This window comes from Oryctolagus cuniculus, chromosome 18, assembly GCF_964237555.1.
Source record: "Oryctolagus cuniculus chromosome 18, mOryCun1.1, whole genome shotgun sequence".
Lineage (NCBI taxonomy): Eukaryota > Metazoa > Chordata > Mammalia > Lagomorpha > Leporidae > Oryctolagus > Oryctolagus cuniculus.
In genome coordinates, this window is record NC_091449.1 from 54,401,236 (window position 1) to 54,414,688 (window position 13,453).

The following is a 13,453-nucleotide window of genomic DNA, read 5'->3' on the forward strand; positions in this document are numbered from 1 at the left end:
TTATTATTTTTCCCAAAGAAGAGGTCCTATATACACAATTAAAACTTGCTTCTGGTAAACCTCATTCCAGGAAAGATGAGCTTTTAACAAAAGGCTTTTGACAGCTGCAGGCTATTTCATTTTTTTAATGCCGAATGAAAAATCAATACATTTTTCTGGGTTATACATATTCAGAACAGGCCTGATATTTCCATTATAATGGAAAGTGGGTGTCTCTGCACATCTCGCCTGTCAGAGCTGCACCACCGCATTTTCCAAGCCACTGCTAAATATTTCAAACCTGATTTGATTGTGGTTCATGACAGCTAATGTTTCTCAGCTCTTGAGCGTGCCGACAGGCAAACGCACTTCTATTTCACCCCAACCCTGAAACACTGCCTCCCCCCCCCAAAAAAAAAAGGAAAAGGAAAGAATAATTTCATTCTTCGGGGATCACAGATTGGTGTACTATTTAAGTAACATGATCATGTGAGAGCCCTGGGTACAGACACCCTGATTCTTAGGAGAATTTCCACATTTCTGTCACATCGAGGCACTATGGGCGCTTTGTCAGGTTTGGGGAAGGTTTGAATTAATCGACATTATCCTGTTAAGAGTTGGGAACAGAGGGACTAGTCTTAATCATTGATTGACTCCCTTCCCTCCCTGCCTGTAAGTGATTTGTAAAACACCCCCAGCGGACACACCCCCCGACCCCCACTGTTGCGGGAACAGCACCGTTTTTGAACTGGAATGTGTTCTTGGGCGACACCTTCGGGGACTGTGTGCCACGGGCTGAATGCCGACCTCGTGCTGATGCCACCTCTCAATTTCTGGCGTCTGCCTGGTGCCCCTTCCACAAACCAATTTCCAGGATGTTTGTAAAATGCTTACAAATCCGCATGGGCTTGCCAGTTGGCACGTGTGCCTCCTCTGGGGGCAGACTTGACCGCAGATGGAGGAGACCTGCAGGCACCTTGACCCAGGTGAGCAGCAGACAGTGTATTCAGGGAACAATTTGCATTTGTGGTAAGCAAAACCACCTTGATGGAAGGGAAGTTTTCTGAGGCTGGGGGATGCCCCGCAGAACGCAGGCGCACCCTCGTAGGATGTGTTCATCTGCTGGAATTCTTACACCCAAGGCTCTGCCCTTCGCCAGAGACAGGAGTGCCGGAGCAGGCTGGGTCTGGCCCCGAGCTGGCGAGTGCTGTCTGGGAGATGGCGGTTGTAAAAAGGAGGTGGTAATGGAAACAGATGGTGTTACAGCCCCTCCGTCCCATTCCACATGGAAGTGAAAGGCGCAAGGGGCTCCAGCAAGACCTCATGGTTTTTCAAGATTTGTTTCAGTTTCCCTAGTGCTGCAGCATGCAAATGTGTGGGAAGCAGAGGGGACGCCCTGGCTGTCGAAATGGGACTCTGCAGGTGACAGAAGCGCCTTCCCCAGGCCTGGCTTGCGCTGGGCCTGCTGCCTCCTGCCAAGAACCAGGGTGGGGCAGGCGGCTGAGGTGACCTCTCTGCCCAGTTTCTGACCGCACACGTTCCTGGTGTGCTCTGCTCAGGCCTGAAATCCGTAATGCTTTAGGAGAGGATGGGTTTGATGTGTCTGTGTCAGCCTTGAACGTGGGATGGTGGCTGCAGTGTGTCTTGGTGTCTTGCTCTGAGTGACAGAATCTTCCAGATACAACCATACTTGTCCATCAAGTCTTCCCCTGTTCCTGCCAACTACGGGTAGCCAATATTACAGGCCAAAAAAAAGAAAAAGCCTGGCTTCTGTAATGACCCCAGCCAATTGCCACAGACTTCCATGGTCTGCGGGAGATACAGCTCCCTGAGCAGGCATGTCTCAAATGCACGTTCCTGGAGGGAACTGGCGCTGGACAGCAGCCCCGGGAGCTTGTCGTGGAGACGTGGATCTGAGCCCCTGCTTCCCACGTGTCTCCCATGCAGAGAGACCAAGGCGTTCCCCATGGGTGCCCAGGGCCGGGCCCTCGATGAGGGGACTTGCTTTTTGCTTTCAGGACCAATAAAACATTCCCTGCTTTCCAGGCCTCATGGGCCTGAGCTGTCCAGACAAATCCACAGTTTATTTCCCTGTGTTTTAATCATTTCTCTGCCTTTTTTGGTATTCAGAGCTCACAGTTTTCCGGTTACTGTCAGCTTGGGCTTTCATCCATTTTAAAGGGCTATTTTTCCTCTTGCTCTTGATGAGGATGGTATAAAGACAGATGGTGTAACTGCTTATGAATGTCCTATTTCTCCAGGAGCAGACAGTTCACTTGAAGACGTGTATTATTTCCACATGCTCAGGTTAGGCGGCCCAGACTTGCCTACCTCCTGCTGCCAGCTGCCCTTCCCGGCCTGGCCTTGCGGAGGGCGACACCTGTAGGTCAAAGGTGGAACTGCAGAGAGGCTCCTGCTTAGAGGAATGGGACCTGCTTTATGGCTGCGGGTGAGGTCACTGATCACTTTGTAAAGGGAGATGGCCGGTCCCCGGTTTCTTAATCATTTCTTCTTCCACCATGTTTATAATAGCCATTTAGTGAATGAGTCACAGATGATAACATTAAACCTAGGAATTCAGGAAGAGGCCTTGTTTTGTAGATCTTGAAAGAAAAAAAAAAAAAGCAAAGTAAGCTCCTGAAATAACCTCTTTCATTTATCCTCTCGTTGGAACTTAGCTGCTTCATTTTCTGCTTGCAGTGGGCCAGGGAGGGAGGAGAGCCAAGGCCCAGGTGAGCTTGCTGAATGAGGGCCCCGAGAGTATTCACCAAGCATCGTGAGGTCTCCTTGCTCCTGGTCCGTGATCTGTTCATTCTGTACGGTCTCTGTCTCCCACACAGATCTGCTTGAAAAGGCCCAAACACTGGATTAGTGCTGGGCGACCACAAGTTTTTCACCTTCTGTTTTGGTAACCACAGGCCACAAAATGCAGGAGAAAGGCGCTGGCCCCGGGCTGGCCGTGCCCTGGTAGTTTCCTCCCTTCTCTGTTGGCAGACACTGTTCGTCACCACCTCGGGGTGTCTCTGGTTTGTAGGTGTCAGGCTGTCTCCATCCAAGGTGGGGTGTGTGTGTGTGTGTGTGTGCGCACATGTGAGCTTGTGAGAGATTGGGGACATTAAGACATCTCTTTGCCAAATCAAATTTGAGTCATGATCAGCACTACAGATATTTTGTATTATAGCATGTCTTGGAACAAATGAGGCTGTTTTAGTGACCTAGCTGATTTGGATAGACCCAGTTTAGTACCAGTTGATTGACTGGATGCTGATATTACCAAAGATGAATTTTATAAATATAGCGTTGAACAGTTTTGTCAAAACCTTAAGCATGTGTATGGAGTATCTGCCTGGATATAATTAAGAGAGTCTGTGTATCATACTGTGTAGCTTGCTTGTTATCACTCAGCCAGTTCACGTGCATTGTCTCTACCAGATGTGAATGATGTTAGTATGGGGCTGTATATCTGACTGGGAGCTATGATTGCCTGACTTCTCACTATTAGGGTAGGGTCAGAGGCTTGCTGGTGACTTTACTTGGCAGTCAGACAAAAAGGAGACATAGAAATGATATGAGGAATACTTGTTTGGAGGTGAAAATAAGCTGTCCCAATGTCATCTGTGGTCCCAGTGCTGCCTCAGAAGCCCCCTTGTTGGTGGTAATGGAGAAGAAACGGCCCCTGACCTCTCGTTCAGTTGTCCAATTCTTGGAACTCCAGAATCTTCCTCCAGAGTTAGGAAAACTGTCTTCAGTTTTAGGAATCTTCTGAGATCAGTGTACTTTTCACTCTGTTTATATCCTTTTGGGGTAAAATTGAGAGATTATCATTTGGGGGTTCAGAGGCCCAGCGCCTGTGGGAACACTGACGAGTACAGGTGGGGTTGGAGAGCTCTTTGGTGGAGTTAGAGTCCCCCCCCCCCCCCCCAGTGCAGGGTTTTGGGTTGAACTCGATTTCCTGGCCCCTGCTGGGGCTGGCGTGGTGCTGGCCTTGGGTGTCAGACGTGGGCATGCTCTCAGAGTCTCCTAGTCATCGCGTTGGTATGAAAACGGTTCTCACCTTGGTCTGTCTGCTGTCTTCATTCCTTTAGCCCAGTTTTACTGAATGCAGGTTTGGATGATGTTCTGAAGGACCAGGAGAGCCTCAGTTTCTTTCCCCACGCATCTGGTGTGTCTTAACCCCTTCTCCACCTGGGCAGGCGGCATTGTACTTCATAAAATCCTACTTTGGGGAATGGCCATTTTGCCACCTTCATGACAACACCAGGGACTGAGCTGAGTTAGTTTTGAACAATTATTGGGTAAAGAATGGAATGACTTCAAAAAGAAAGTGTATGGCTCTGTCTCCCTGTCTCCCTTCTCATGCCTGGCTCCAGGAGGCATGCCTGTGAGATGCCATTTGGTTTGAAGAACTCTTTACATTGATAAACTCCTAGCAGGGATAGCCTGTGCCTCTTCAAGACATGATTGTCTGCAAAAAAAAAAAAAAAAACTTCATGCTGGTTGGACACATGCACTGGCCCTGTGGAGCTGACGAGGGGTCAGCAGTGGGGTCTGGTCTGGCCCGTTGGCTGGCCACCCGAGGGAGGGAGCTAGGCAGGAAGGTGAATAAGTAGCCACTTCCCTGCATTCTCAAGTCTGAGAGACCTGCCTGCTGCACCATCAGAGATTCGGATAGTGTTGCTGCCTCAATAGGGTAGATTTTCCAGTTAGAAAAGCTCAAGTGAGGCACTCAGAATCCATCTGGAAATGCCGTATGACCACACGTCTGGAGTGATCCTCAGCCTCATACCACCTGCTTCCGCACACCGTGCTGTCCGCTTACAGGCACAGTCAGGCTCGCAGGGGCCCTGGGAAGACAGGCAGGACAGAGGCACTGGAGACTGTGTTTTGTAGTTGGCGGTCCTTTGGAATAGAGGCCAGGAGTGCTTCGTCTTCTGGTTCTAATCCGTGACATTTGTGCTTTTCTTCTGTTTCAGAGGAAGCCATTGAAGATGTTGAAGGGCCCAGTGAGACGGCTGCTGATCCGGAGGCACTTGCTAAAGACCAGGAGAGTGGAGGCGAGAAAGACCAGAGCAAGTGGACAGGTAGTGCACGTGGCTGCCTCGGACCGCCCATGTCCCTGCCCTCCAGAACGAGGCCAGCGAGTCTGGAGCACATCCTTGCTTCATCTTCCCAGAACAAGTCTGGACTCCGAGCGAGTGGGAGAAGGGTTTTGTTTTGTTCTTCTTCAGTGGCCATCTTGATTCTTGATTGTCCTTTATCAAAGTATAGTAAGGAATTTTTAAGGTTTTTCAGTGGCTCTGAAGCCCACTTGTTTCCCGAGTATCCAGGTGTCGGGCCCTGTGCCTGGCACCTGCTGGGACTTCAAGGTCACCTCTCGTCTTCTTGGTGGTGTTGTAGGCCCAGGCCCCTGTCCTACCTGCTGCCACGGGCACCCCAGGGTTGGTTCTCTGCCCCCCCCCCCCCCGTCTCAGTCTCAGAATGGTCTGAGGGGATCAGCAGTGAGGGGTGGACCCCGTCTTGCAGCTGTTCTCAAGGCCTGCTCCTCGCCTGGGGCAGGCAGCCACACGTTGGAGTCCACCCAGAGGGGAGGCAGGCAGGCAGTGCAGCCGCGCAGGGAGCCGTCTTCCCCATGGTCAAAGAAATTAAAGAAGCCCAGACGGGAAGTGCTATTTCTGGAAAAGCTGCTGTTGAGAGAAGGGGAACAGCTATTTCTCAAGATGATAACATTTCCGTATTGAGGGAAGGAAGAGCTGAGACTCAGGAGAAAAGCTCGGATTTTTTGGAGGAGGAGGAAAATCATTTCTGAGAAGATTCATCAGCCCCAATAAGTCTCCCAGAAGCCACCACACTGATGAGTGGAAGTGATAGGGCAAGCGACAGAAATGCTTGCATTTGGCGAACCTGATTCTTGCTACTATTATTAATATTATAGCACTTGGATTTTTTTTTTCTTTTGAGAAAATATTTACCTTCTGGAGCCTGTATTGGTTGGGCCTTTGTTACTTTTCCAGGCACGACTGTTCTTAAATCATGTTCAGTGTTGGCCTTCGGTATTTAAACAAGATACAGAATCTTGGAGAGAGGCCAGAGGAGAGCAGTGAAAATGACTGAAGGTTGAGAATTACGGCCTCAGAGACGAGGCTGTAGAAATTGGGGCTGTCAGCCCAGAAAACAGAAATGTGGGAGGCAGCGAAACAGCTTCCAAATATCGGGGGGACCGGGTGGAGCTGGCAGTGTGGCGCTCCTTGGCGTCTCCCGGGAGAGGCGGACGGCACCTCCTTGCAGCTGAATGAGTGGACGGGCATGCCAGGCAGATTGCACTGTCCACACTGCCCAGGACTCTGCTTGGAATCGGGTTCTGTGGTGTCCAGTGGCCTGTACTCGAGAATAACGCTGAGGGCCCGGGCCAGGTTGCCAAGCAGGATCTACGAGGCAGGATCAGGGAGCAGTGGGTGCCTGTGTTCAGAGACCCTGGGAGGCAGGATCAGGGAGCAGTGGGTGCCTGTGTTCAGAGACCCTGGGTGTGGAGGGGGGAGGGTCACTGGCCTGTGGTGTCTGGACTAAGCTCCTGGTTTTCACTGTGACACTCGGGGCAAGCTACACAGACAGTGCAGGTGGCGGTGAACCGCAGCTGCCTAGAGGAGGTGAGCCGGGGAAGGGGCTTCACAGACACCCTGGGAGGACAGGCTGACCTTGTGGGCCACTGGGTGTTGACCTGATTTGCGTGCTCGTTTCTGGTCCTGGCTCTGCCGGCCTGAGCCATGTGACCTTGCTTGAGGCACCTGAACCTTTTTGTGCCTCAGTTACCTGCCGTGAGATGGGGGATTGGGAGCAGTGCCTCCTTCCACAGGACGGCTGTGAGGACTGTTGGACTGTGCCATGCCCAGGACAGTGCCTGGGATACGGTGAGCCCTGTAGGAGTGAGTTTCCGTGTCTCAGAGTTGAGTTAAGTGAGAGGAGAAGTAGTAGTGGGTTCCTACTGGGTCCTCCATTTGGATGTGACACTGTTTCCAGGCAGCATGTGGCTTCTGGGGGTTTTGAGAAACTGGGGATCACAGAGTAGAAGGCCTCAGTGAAACCGTTCCAGTGAGAAGTGGTTCCTGTCTTTGCTACATTCTGTGTGCCAAGGGCAGTATGAAAGCAGTAACAAGTAGCCACTGCTGGCAAAGCTCCTACTGTGTGTGCTGCCCGGGGCCAGGCAGTTGACAGGTGTTTCCCTAACCGCTGTGTGCAGTTGAAGGCAGGCTTTGTTGGGGCCGCAGGTCAGTCTAGTCTCTGAGTGAGCATCTAGTGTCCAGAGGGACTGTGTCTTCCTAGTGCTCGTGGGTGTGCTGGGCCACAGGGTGGCTACTCAAAGATGTGAAATGAGCACCCTTAAAGTGAATATCCTTTTTTATTTATTTATTTTATTTATTTTTTTGACAGGCAGAGTGGACAGTGAGAGAGAGAGAGACAGAGAGAAAGGTCTTCCTTTGCCGTTGGTTCACCCTCCAATGGCCGCCGTGGCCGGCACGCTGCAGCCGGCGCACCGCGCTGATCCGAAGCCAGGAGCCAGGTGCTTCTCCTGGTCTCCCATGGGGTGCGGGGCCCAAGCACTTGGGCCATCCTCCACTGCACTCCTGGGCCACAGCAGAGAGCTGGCCTGGAAGAGGGGCAACCGGGACAGAATCCGGCGCCCCGACTGGGACTAGAACCCAGGGTGCCGGCGCCGCAGGTGGAGGATTAGCCTATTGAGCTGTGGTGCTAGCCAAAGTGAATATCCTTAATCAGGCCTGGGTTTCTCATGCATTCAACCAACGGGCCTACTTCATCTTCACCTCCAAAAGACTAAGAAAGATGGACTGCAAGTAAAGGAATAACTCAGAGGTCACCTTGGCAGGCAGCAGCCCAGAGATAAGGGCAGGTTCTTTCTTGACCCTACGGGTGGCGCTCTTGTGCCCCGAAGCATGATTTTGCCTGTAGTGTGTGTGTGTAATCATAGGCTTTATTCAACTACTCGGGCCAGTTTCATCTTGGAATCAGTACAGGTGCCAGCAGCCTCTTCTGAGCTTTCTTTGAGCTGCTTCATATTTTCCAAAAACAAGCTGCGTTTCTTCCATTTATTCCCTAAATTGAGCTGTTCCTATCTGATTAAATGTGACAGGGAGTGCTTCCTCCTGGCAGATAAATAAATAGTGATTTCACAATTTGTTCTGTTGATTAGTGGCTGTTCATGATGCAGATTAGTAATATTTCAAATAGGCCTGCATAATTGGCATTTTCTCAGCTATTGATTATGTAGTTTTTCGGGTTTGTGCAGGAATGGCTAATCTTTACTAAAATGTTTTAGTTTCAGTGTGCTTTTACATTGAACTGGGACTTTCGATTTCCTCTCCTGGTGTTCCTCCTCAGGAATCTTATTTGGACAAGAGGCCTTTTACCTTGGGTGCCAGCAAGACAGGCAAGATAGTGATATGAATCCCGGCAGGTCAATACTGTGGTCACTGCCTGCATCCCTGCCCTGTGCAGGGTCCTGGGCAGAGTTCCACTGCTCACAAGCTCAGTGAGATGACAGGCCTCGTCTCCTGGGGATCCAGCCCTCTACTGGGGACTCCAGGAATGCCCGTAGTCATAAGAATGATGTTCCTGTAGGTCAGTGCTGTCCCGTGGACGTCTCTGGGCCCACAGAAATGTCCCACACCTATCCTGTGCAGTACAGGAGCCGCTAGCCACATGTGGCTCTTGAGCATTTAAAATGCGGCTGGTATCACCACCGAGGACTCGATGTTTAAGTTCCGTAGAATTCAAGTAAATATAAATTTAAATAGCCACATGTGCAGCTGCAGATAATCAAAAAGAACAAAACTATCGCTGAACAAAAGGCACCCTTGGTATCCTAACTTCGAGGTTAACCCTGTGCTTCCCACCTGTCCTTGCCAGCAGGCATGGCTCGCAGGGGCTCCTCTCCACAGCCCCTGGGGAGGCCAGGTGGGCAGGGGGCGGCCGATGCCAAGGACACTTGTGTGTGCCGTGATCGGGGGTGGGGGCAGGAAGCACAGATTTGTGTCTGACCTCATCTGACCCTTGCCCACTCTCTGAATCACCTGCTGTAAATAACCACCCTCCCCCCAACAGCGTTTTGCACGTCAGGAAGCTGAGCGCCCGAGTGCTCTAGCAAGTTGCCAGAAGGCAAAGTCAGGTTTGGCAGTGCGTTCTGGCTTACCAAAACTGAGGCCGGAGCGAAGCCTCTTCATGGTGTGCCATACCGCCTCTCTGCCCATGAGCTCTTCCCACCTAATCATTGGATCTGCTTTTCATCCCTGGCCCACGCACGCTCCTGGTTGTACCATGGCAGCCAGGTGTCTTGTTGGCATGGATACACCTTGTAATGAGCCAGTATCAGGCTCAGTCTGGAAGCAGATTGGTGACGTGGCAAGAGCAGTCTCAATTCGGAGTCAGGACGTCCACCTGGAAGCCTGAGTCCCTTGCTGAGGAAGCGTGGCTAGGTGACCCCCTGAGGTTCCGTGCTGGCACACGCGCAAGCAGGGTCATGTCAGGGCGGGTCTGAAGCACTCTCGTGGGCCACTGGAGGGGGCGGGGCGGGCAGCTTCTCCAGCCCCTCCCCTAGTGTGCAGCCGTTTCCACCCTGCAACTTTGTGGTTTTTTTCTTTTGAAATATGCAAAATGACCCCTGTTCTCCTTACCAGACTGAATCTGAGCATGTGTGTTCCATGAAGAGCCCCTAGTGTCAGCGATGAGCAATGATTAATGCAGTGATTATCTAGTCAATCATTAATTGCTATAAATTAAGTGATATACAATTAGTGTGATGCTTTATCACCAATGATTGGGGGGGAGGGGAGTTGAACTCTTGGCAGAGAATCCTAGCAAGATGGTCGTTTACGTCTTGTTGCCCGCAGGCTTTCCAACCACAGAGCCCCAAGCTGGGTGTGCTGAAGGGAATTGGAGACAGGATGCCCGGCAGCTATTGCTGCCTTAAGAAAAAGGAGCCAGGAATAGCCCAACTTAAAGTGGCACCATGATCGTGCTCCAGAAATCCTTAACTTGTGTTCATATTTGTATTTTTGTAAGAAAAAAAAAATGCTAGAATTGGTAGGAATGTACTTTGTTTTCTTTTTGTCCAGAGGAATGGCCTGAAGGGACTTGACTTTATTAGTTTTTTTTTTTTTTTTTTAAATCCATGATGCTCACCTAGCACAGAGCAGTCAGTGCAGTGGAGCGTCCCCGATTGGAATCTATGGAAGATGGCTATTCATGGAGGTAGTAATGGGCTGGCGCGGTCTCGGCCACTGCCAGAGAACAGTGTGCTTACGGGATACGGCGCTGGCAGGCTTGATTTCAATCGGAGTTGACATGTTTAACATAAATGTATAGTGTATGGCTCTTGCTGCATATGAATAATTCCTGCAGACTCACTGCCTTTCTAATTACTGAGTTTGAAAAAAAGCAGGTCAGGCACATCCTGGTGGAAATCTATTACCAGCCCTCCCCCTGTTCTCTCTGTTGTTTACAGCTTTGTATAAATAGAGATGCCGTTGTATGGGGAACTTAGTGCCTGCAATGTGATCTGTGACAGAGAATGGAAAGGGGCTGAGAACAGATCTTGCTGCCACTTCTTCTTCTTTTTTTAATGGGGTCCATAAAGATAAAAGGTATGTGTTGAAAGGAAGCATCCTGTGCTAGGAGCAGCACTGGGCTGCCAGGAGTCTGAAGCCCTGGTTCAAGGCCAGCTTCTCCCACTGAGATTCTCCTGCATGACCCTAGGTCCCTGGGCCTCAGTTTCCAAATCTGTAAAACAGCAGATTGGATTGAATTGTCTTAATTAAATTAATTAAAGTTAGTTGGTTCTGAAACTCTGAAGAATCACAGTGTGAGGAGGGTACTTGTAGGCTGGGACATGTAGAGCCTGGAGCCGAATGATTGCTGAGTGAAGCCGGGCCGCTGGGAACTTGTGAGGATTCCCTTAGGGGCTCCCGAGTGGCTAGTCAGTGCAGTGTGGCTCAGGAGTCTGGATAACGTGTTCAAATGGGTTTCTCTGTGACAGTCAAGGAGTAGAGGCCACCAAGCCCATGCTCCTTGGTGGGCTGCCCAGCTGCCACGTGCTCTGACCTAGTTCCTGGCTACTCGGGCTGATTGCACCATGGTGTCGCATCCAGGGGGATGAGGACATCTGTGGCGGGGGCCCTGGTGCTGCCCTGGAGCCGTGGAGTGGCCGCCCATTTCCCAGCCCTGCTGGCTGGAAGCCAGGCCCCTCACCACCACCTCACCTCTGCAGAAACCTTCGTGGAGAGCTCCGTGTCCTTCCTGCACTTGGCTTTGTTTCTCCAGCTCAGCCGTAAGTCTGTCTCTGCAGTGGCTGTGTGTGAGGGGCTCTGGGTGCCCAGCTCGCATGGCTCCTTTGTGGTTCACATTCCTGCAGTGGAAACTGGCTTTGCGTTTTCGCACTCAGATGGGAATTGTGTGGCTCTGTCAGCTTTTCCAGACTTCACTCGTTCCCCTTCCCCCACTCCCCACCCGTGGTTTTTTCCAGACCACTTTCCGTTTAACTTGGCTGCTTGAAGTCAATGCAGGCAGAATTTCTGTCTCACAATTGAAAACAAACCATGAACTATTTTTACGTTGGGAAGCAAAAATAGATAATAGGGTGTGGTGTGTATCTGGACTTGCCTGAATTCCAGTAATTCAGAGGTCCTGGCTTTGAGGATTTATATTGTAAGGCTTAGATATCTAAGCACAAGCAAAAATGTAAGGAACTCTTTTTTTAAAAAAAAAAAGATTTGTTTATTTGAAAGGCAGAGTTAGTGTGCAAGAGAGCACATGCAAGAGATCTTCCATCTGCTGGTTCACTCCCCAAATGGCTGCAAAGGCCAGAGCTAGGCCAGAGCTAGGCCAGGCAGAACCAGGAGCCAGGAGCTGCCTCCAGGTCTCCCATGTGGGTGGCAGGGTCCCAAGTACTTGAGCCATCTTCCACTAGCACACTAGTAGGGAGCTGGATGGGAAGTGGAATAGCCAGGACTTGAACTAGTACCCATATGAGGTGAGAGTGTTGCAGGCAGCAGCTTTATTTGCTGTGCCACAGTGCCAGCCCAGAACTCACTTTCTAGAAGTATGATATGTAATCACGTAATTAGGGCACAGTGTGATGAGGAGTGCCATCAAGGTATAGATGAAGTGCAGGAGAAAATGTAAATTAAGCAGCAAATCATTGTTTATCGCTGTAGAAAATACCTTATAGATTTGTATATTCTTAGAAAGTGGCTGTGTTAATCTTCAAGTCTTTGTTCCAGTTTTAGCTTTTGTATTGATGGGGAAGCACCTTTGTTATTAGAATCATAATCATGATTTTTTTAAAAACACAAAACCATGGTCTCTTTTTCATGGGGCTGTCAGAGCACTTTTTTTAAAAAATTGTTTATTTTTTGAAAGGCAGAGTCCCAGAGAGGCAGAGGCAGAAGCAGAGAGATACCCTCCATCCACGTGTTCACTCCCCAAGTGGCCGCAACACCCGGAGCTGATCCGAAGCTGATTCGATTTGGAGCCACGAGCTTCCTCTGGGTCTCCCACGTGGGTACAGGGGCCAAGCACTTAGGCCATCTTCTGTTTTCCCAGGCCATAATAGAGAGCTGGATCAGAAGTGGAGCAGCCGGGACTCCAAATGGCGCCCATATGGGATGCCGGCACCGCAGGCAGAGGTTAAGCCCACTGCACCACAGTGCTGGCCCCCAGAGCACTTTCATTAGACGGCTGCAGTCCTCTTGGGTCTGACGGTTTCTTGATTCTGCAGCTTAGAGACGAAGACCCACAGATGGGGAACTCACAGATATCGGGGTTGTGATGAAACCCCAGCTCGCCTTCTTAGCTGGCGATATGCTCCCCACACTGTGAAAGTGAAGAACGTGTAACTTAGTCGCTTTCTTTTCTGTGAAGATTGCGGAAGAACTTGAAAATCTCGCGCTTCTCCTGCTGTCTAGCAGAATTGTCAGCTATTCATGGTGAGGGCTTTGTGGCGTTTGTTGGTGTTTATAACCCCCAGCACCCAGCAAGTGCTCAGTACTGTTTGGTTGGTTCACCGATGATTACTGCGTAAACAGTGTGTCCTTAGTACTTTAGAGTCCAGGTCCTTCTCCCTGGCGTGTTGTGGCCAGCGCGGCCGTGAGTTACTGGGGTCATTCCACGCTGATACACAGAAAAGGCAGATTCAGAGTGCCTGTGCTTGTCCCGAGAACCAGGCCTCACTCACTCTGGGCATGTGGCCCCACAGAGACCCACGTTATTTTCCCGATAAGCCTAAGAGTGAAACCAGGTGATGGTACTTGAGTTTCCGCCGCATGCTATGCGGCAGGCTTCGTAGGCCTGATCTCTTGCTAGCCCTGCAGAAACCCTGAGAGCAGATGCTGTTACCATTGACAGGCAAGGAAACCGGAAGCCCCAGATCACACAGCCGGAATCCAAACCAAGGTGTGACCCACATCGC

General features: G+C 50.6%; 1 protein-coding gene across 5 annotated transcripts in view; it reads left to right on the forward strand.

Annotated features, from left to right (window-relative positions):
- The window catches only part of ZFHX3 (zinc finger homeobox 3), a 281,912-nt gene that overhangs the window by 229,629 nt on the left and 38,830 nt on the right, over positions 1–13,453 (forward strand). For all 5 annotated transcript variants that reach the window (XM_070062682.1, XM_070062683.1, XM_070062681.1 and 2 more), the window contains one exon: positions 4,953–5,060. In XM_070062682.1, the coding sequence (XP_069918783.1) occupies positions 4,953–5,060 (108 nt within the window). The remainder of the gene's footprint in view (positions 1–4,952; positions 5,061–13,453) is intronic.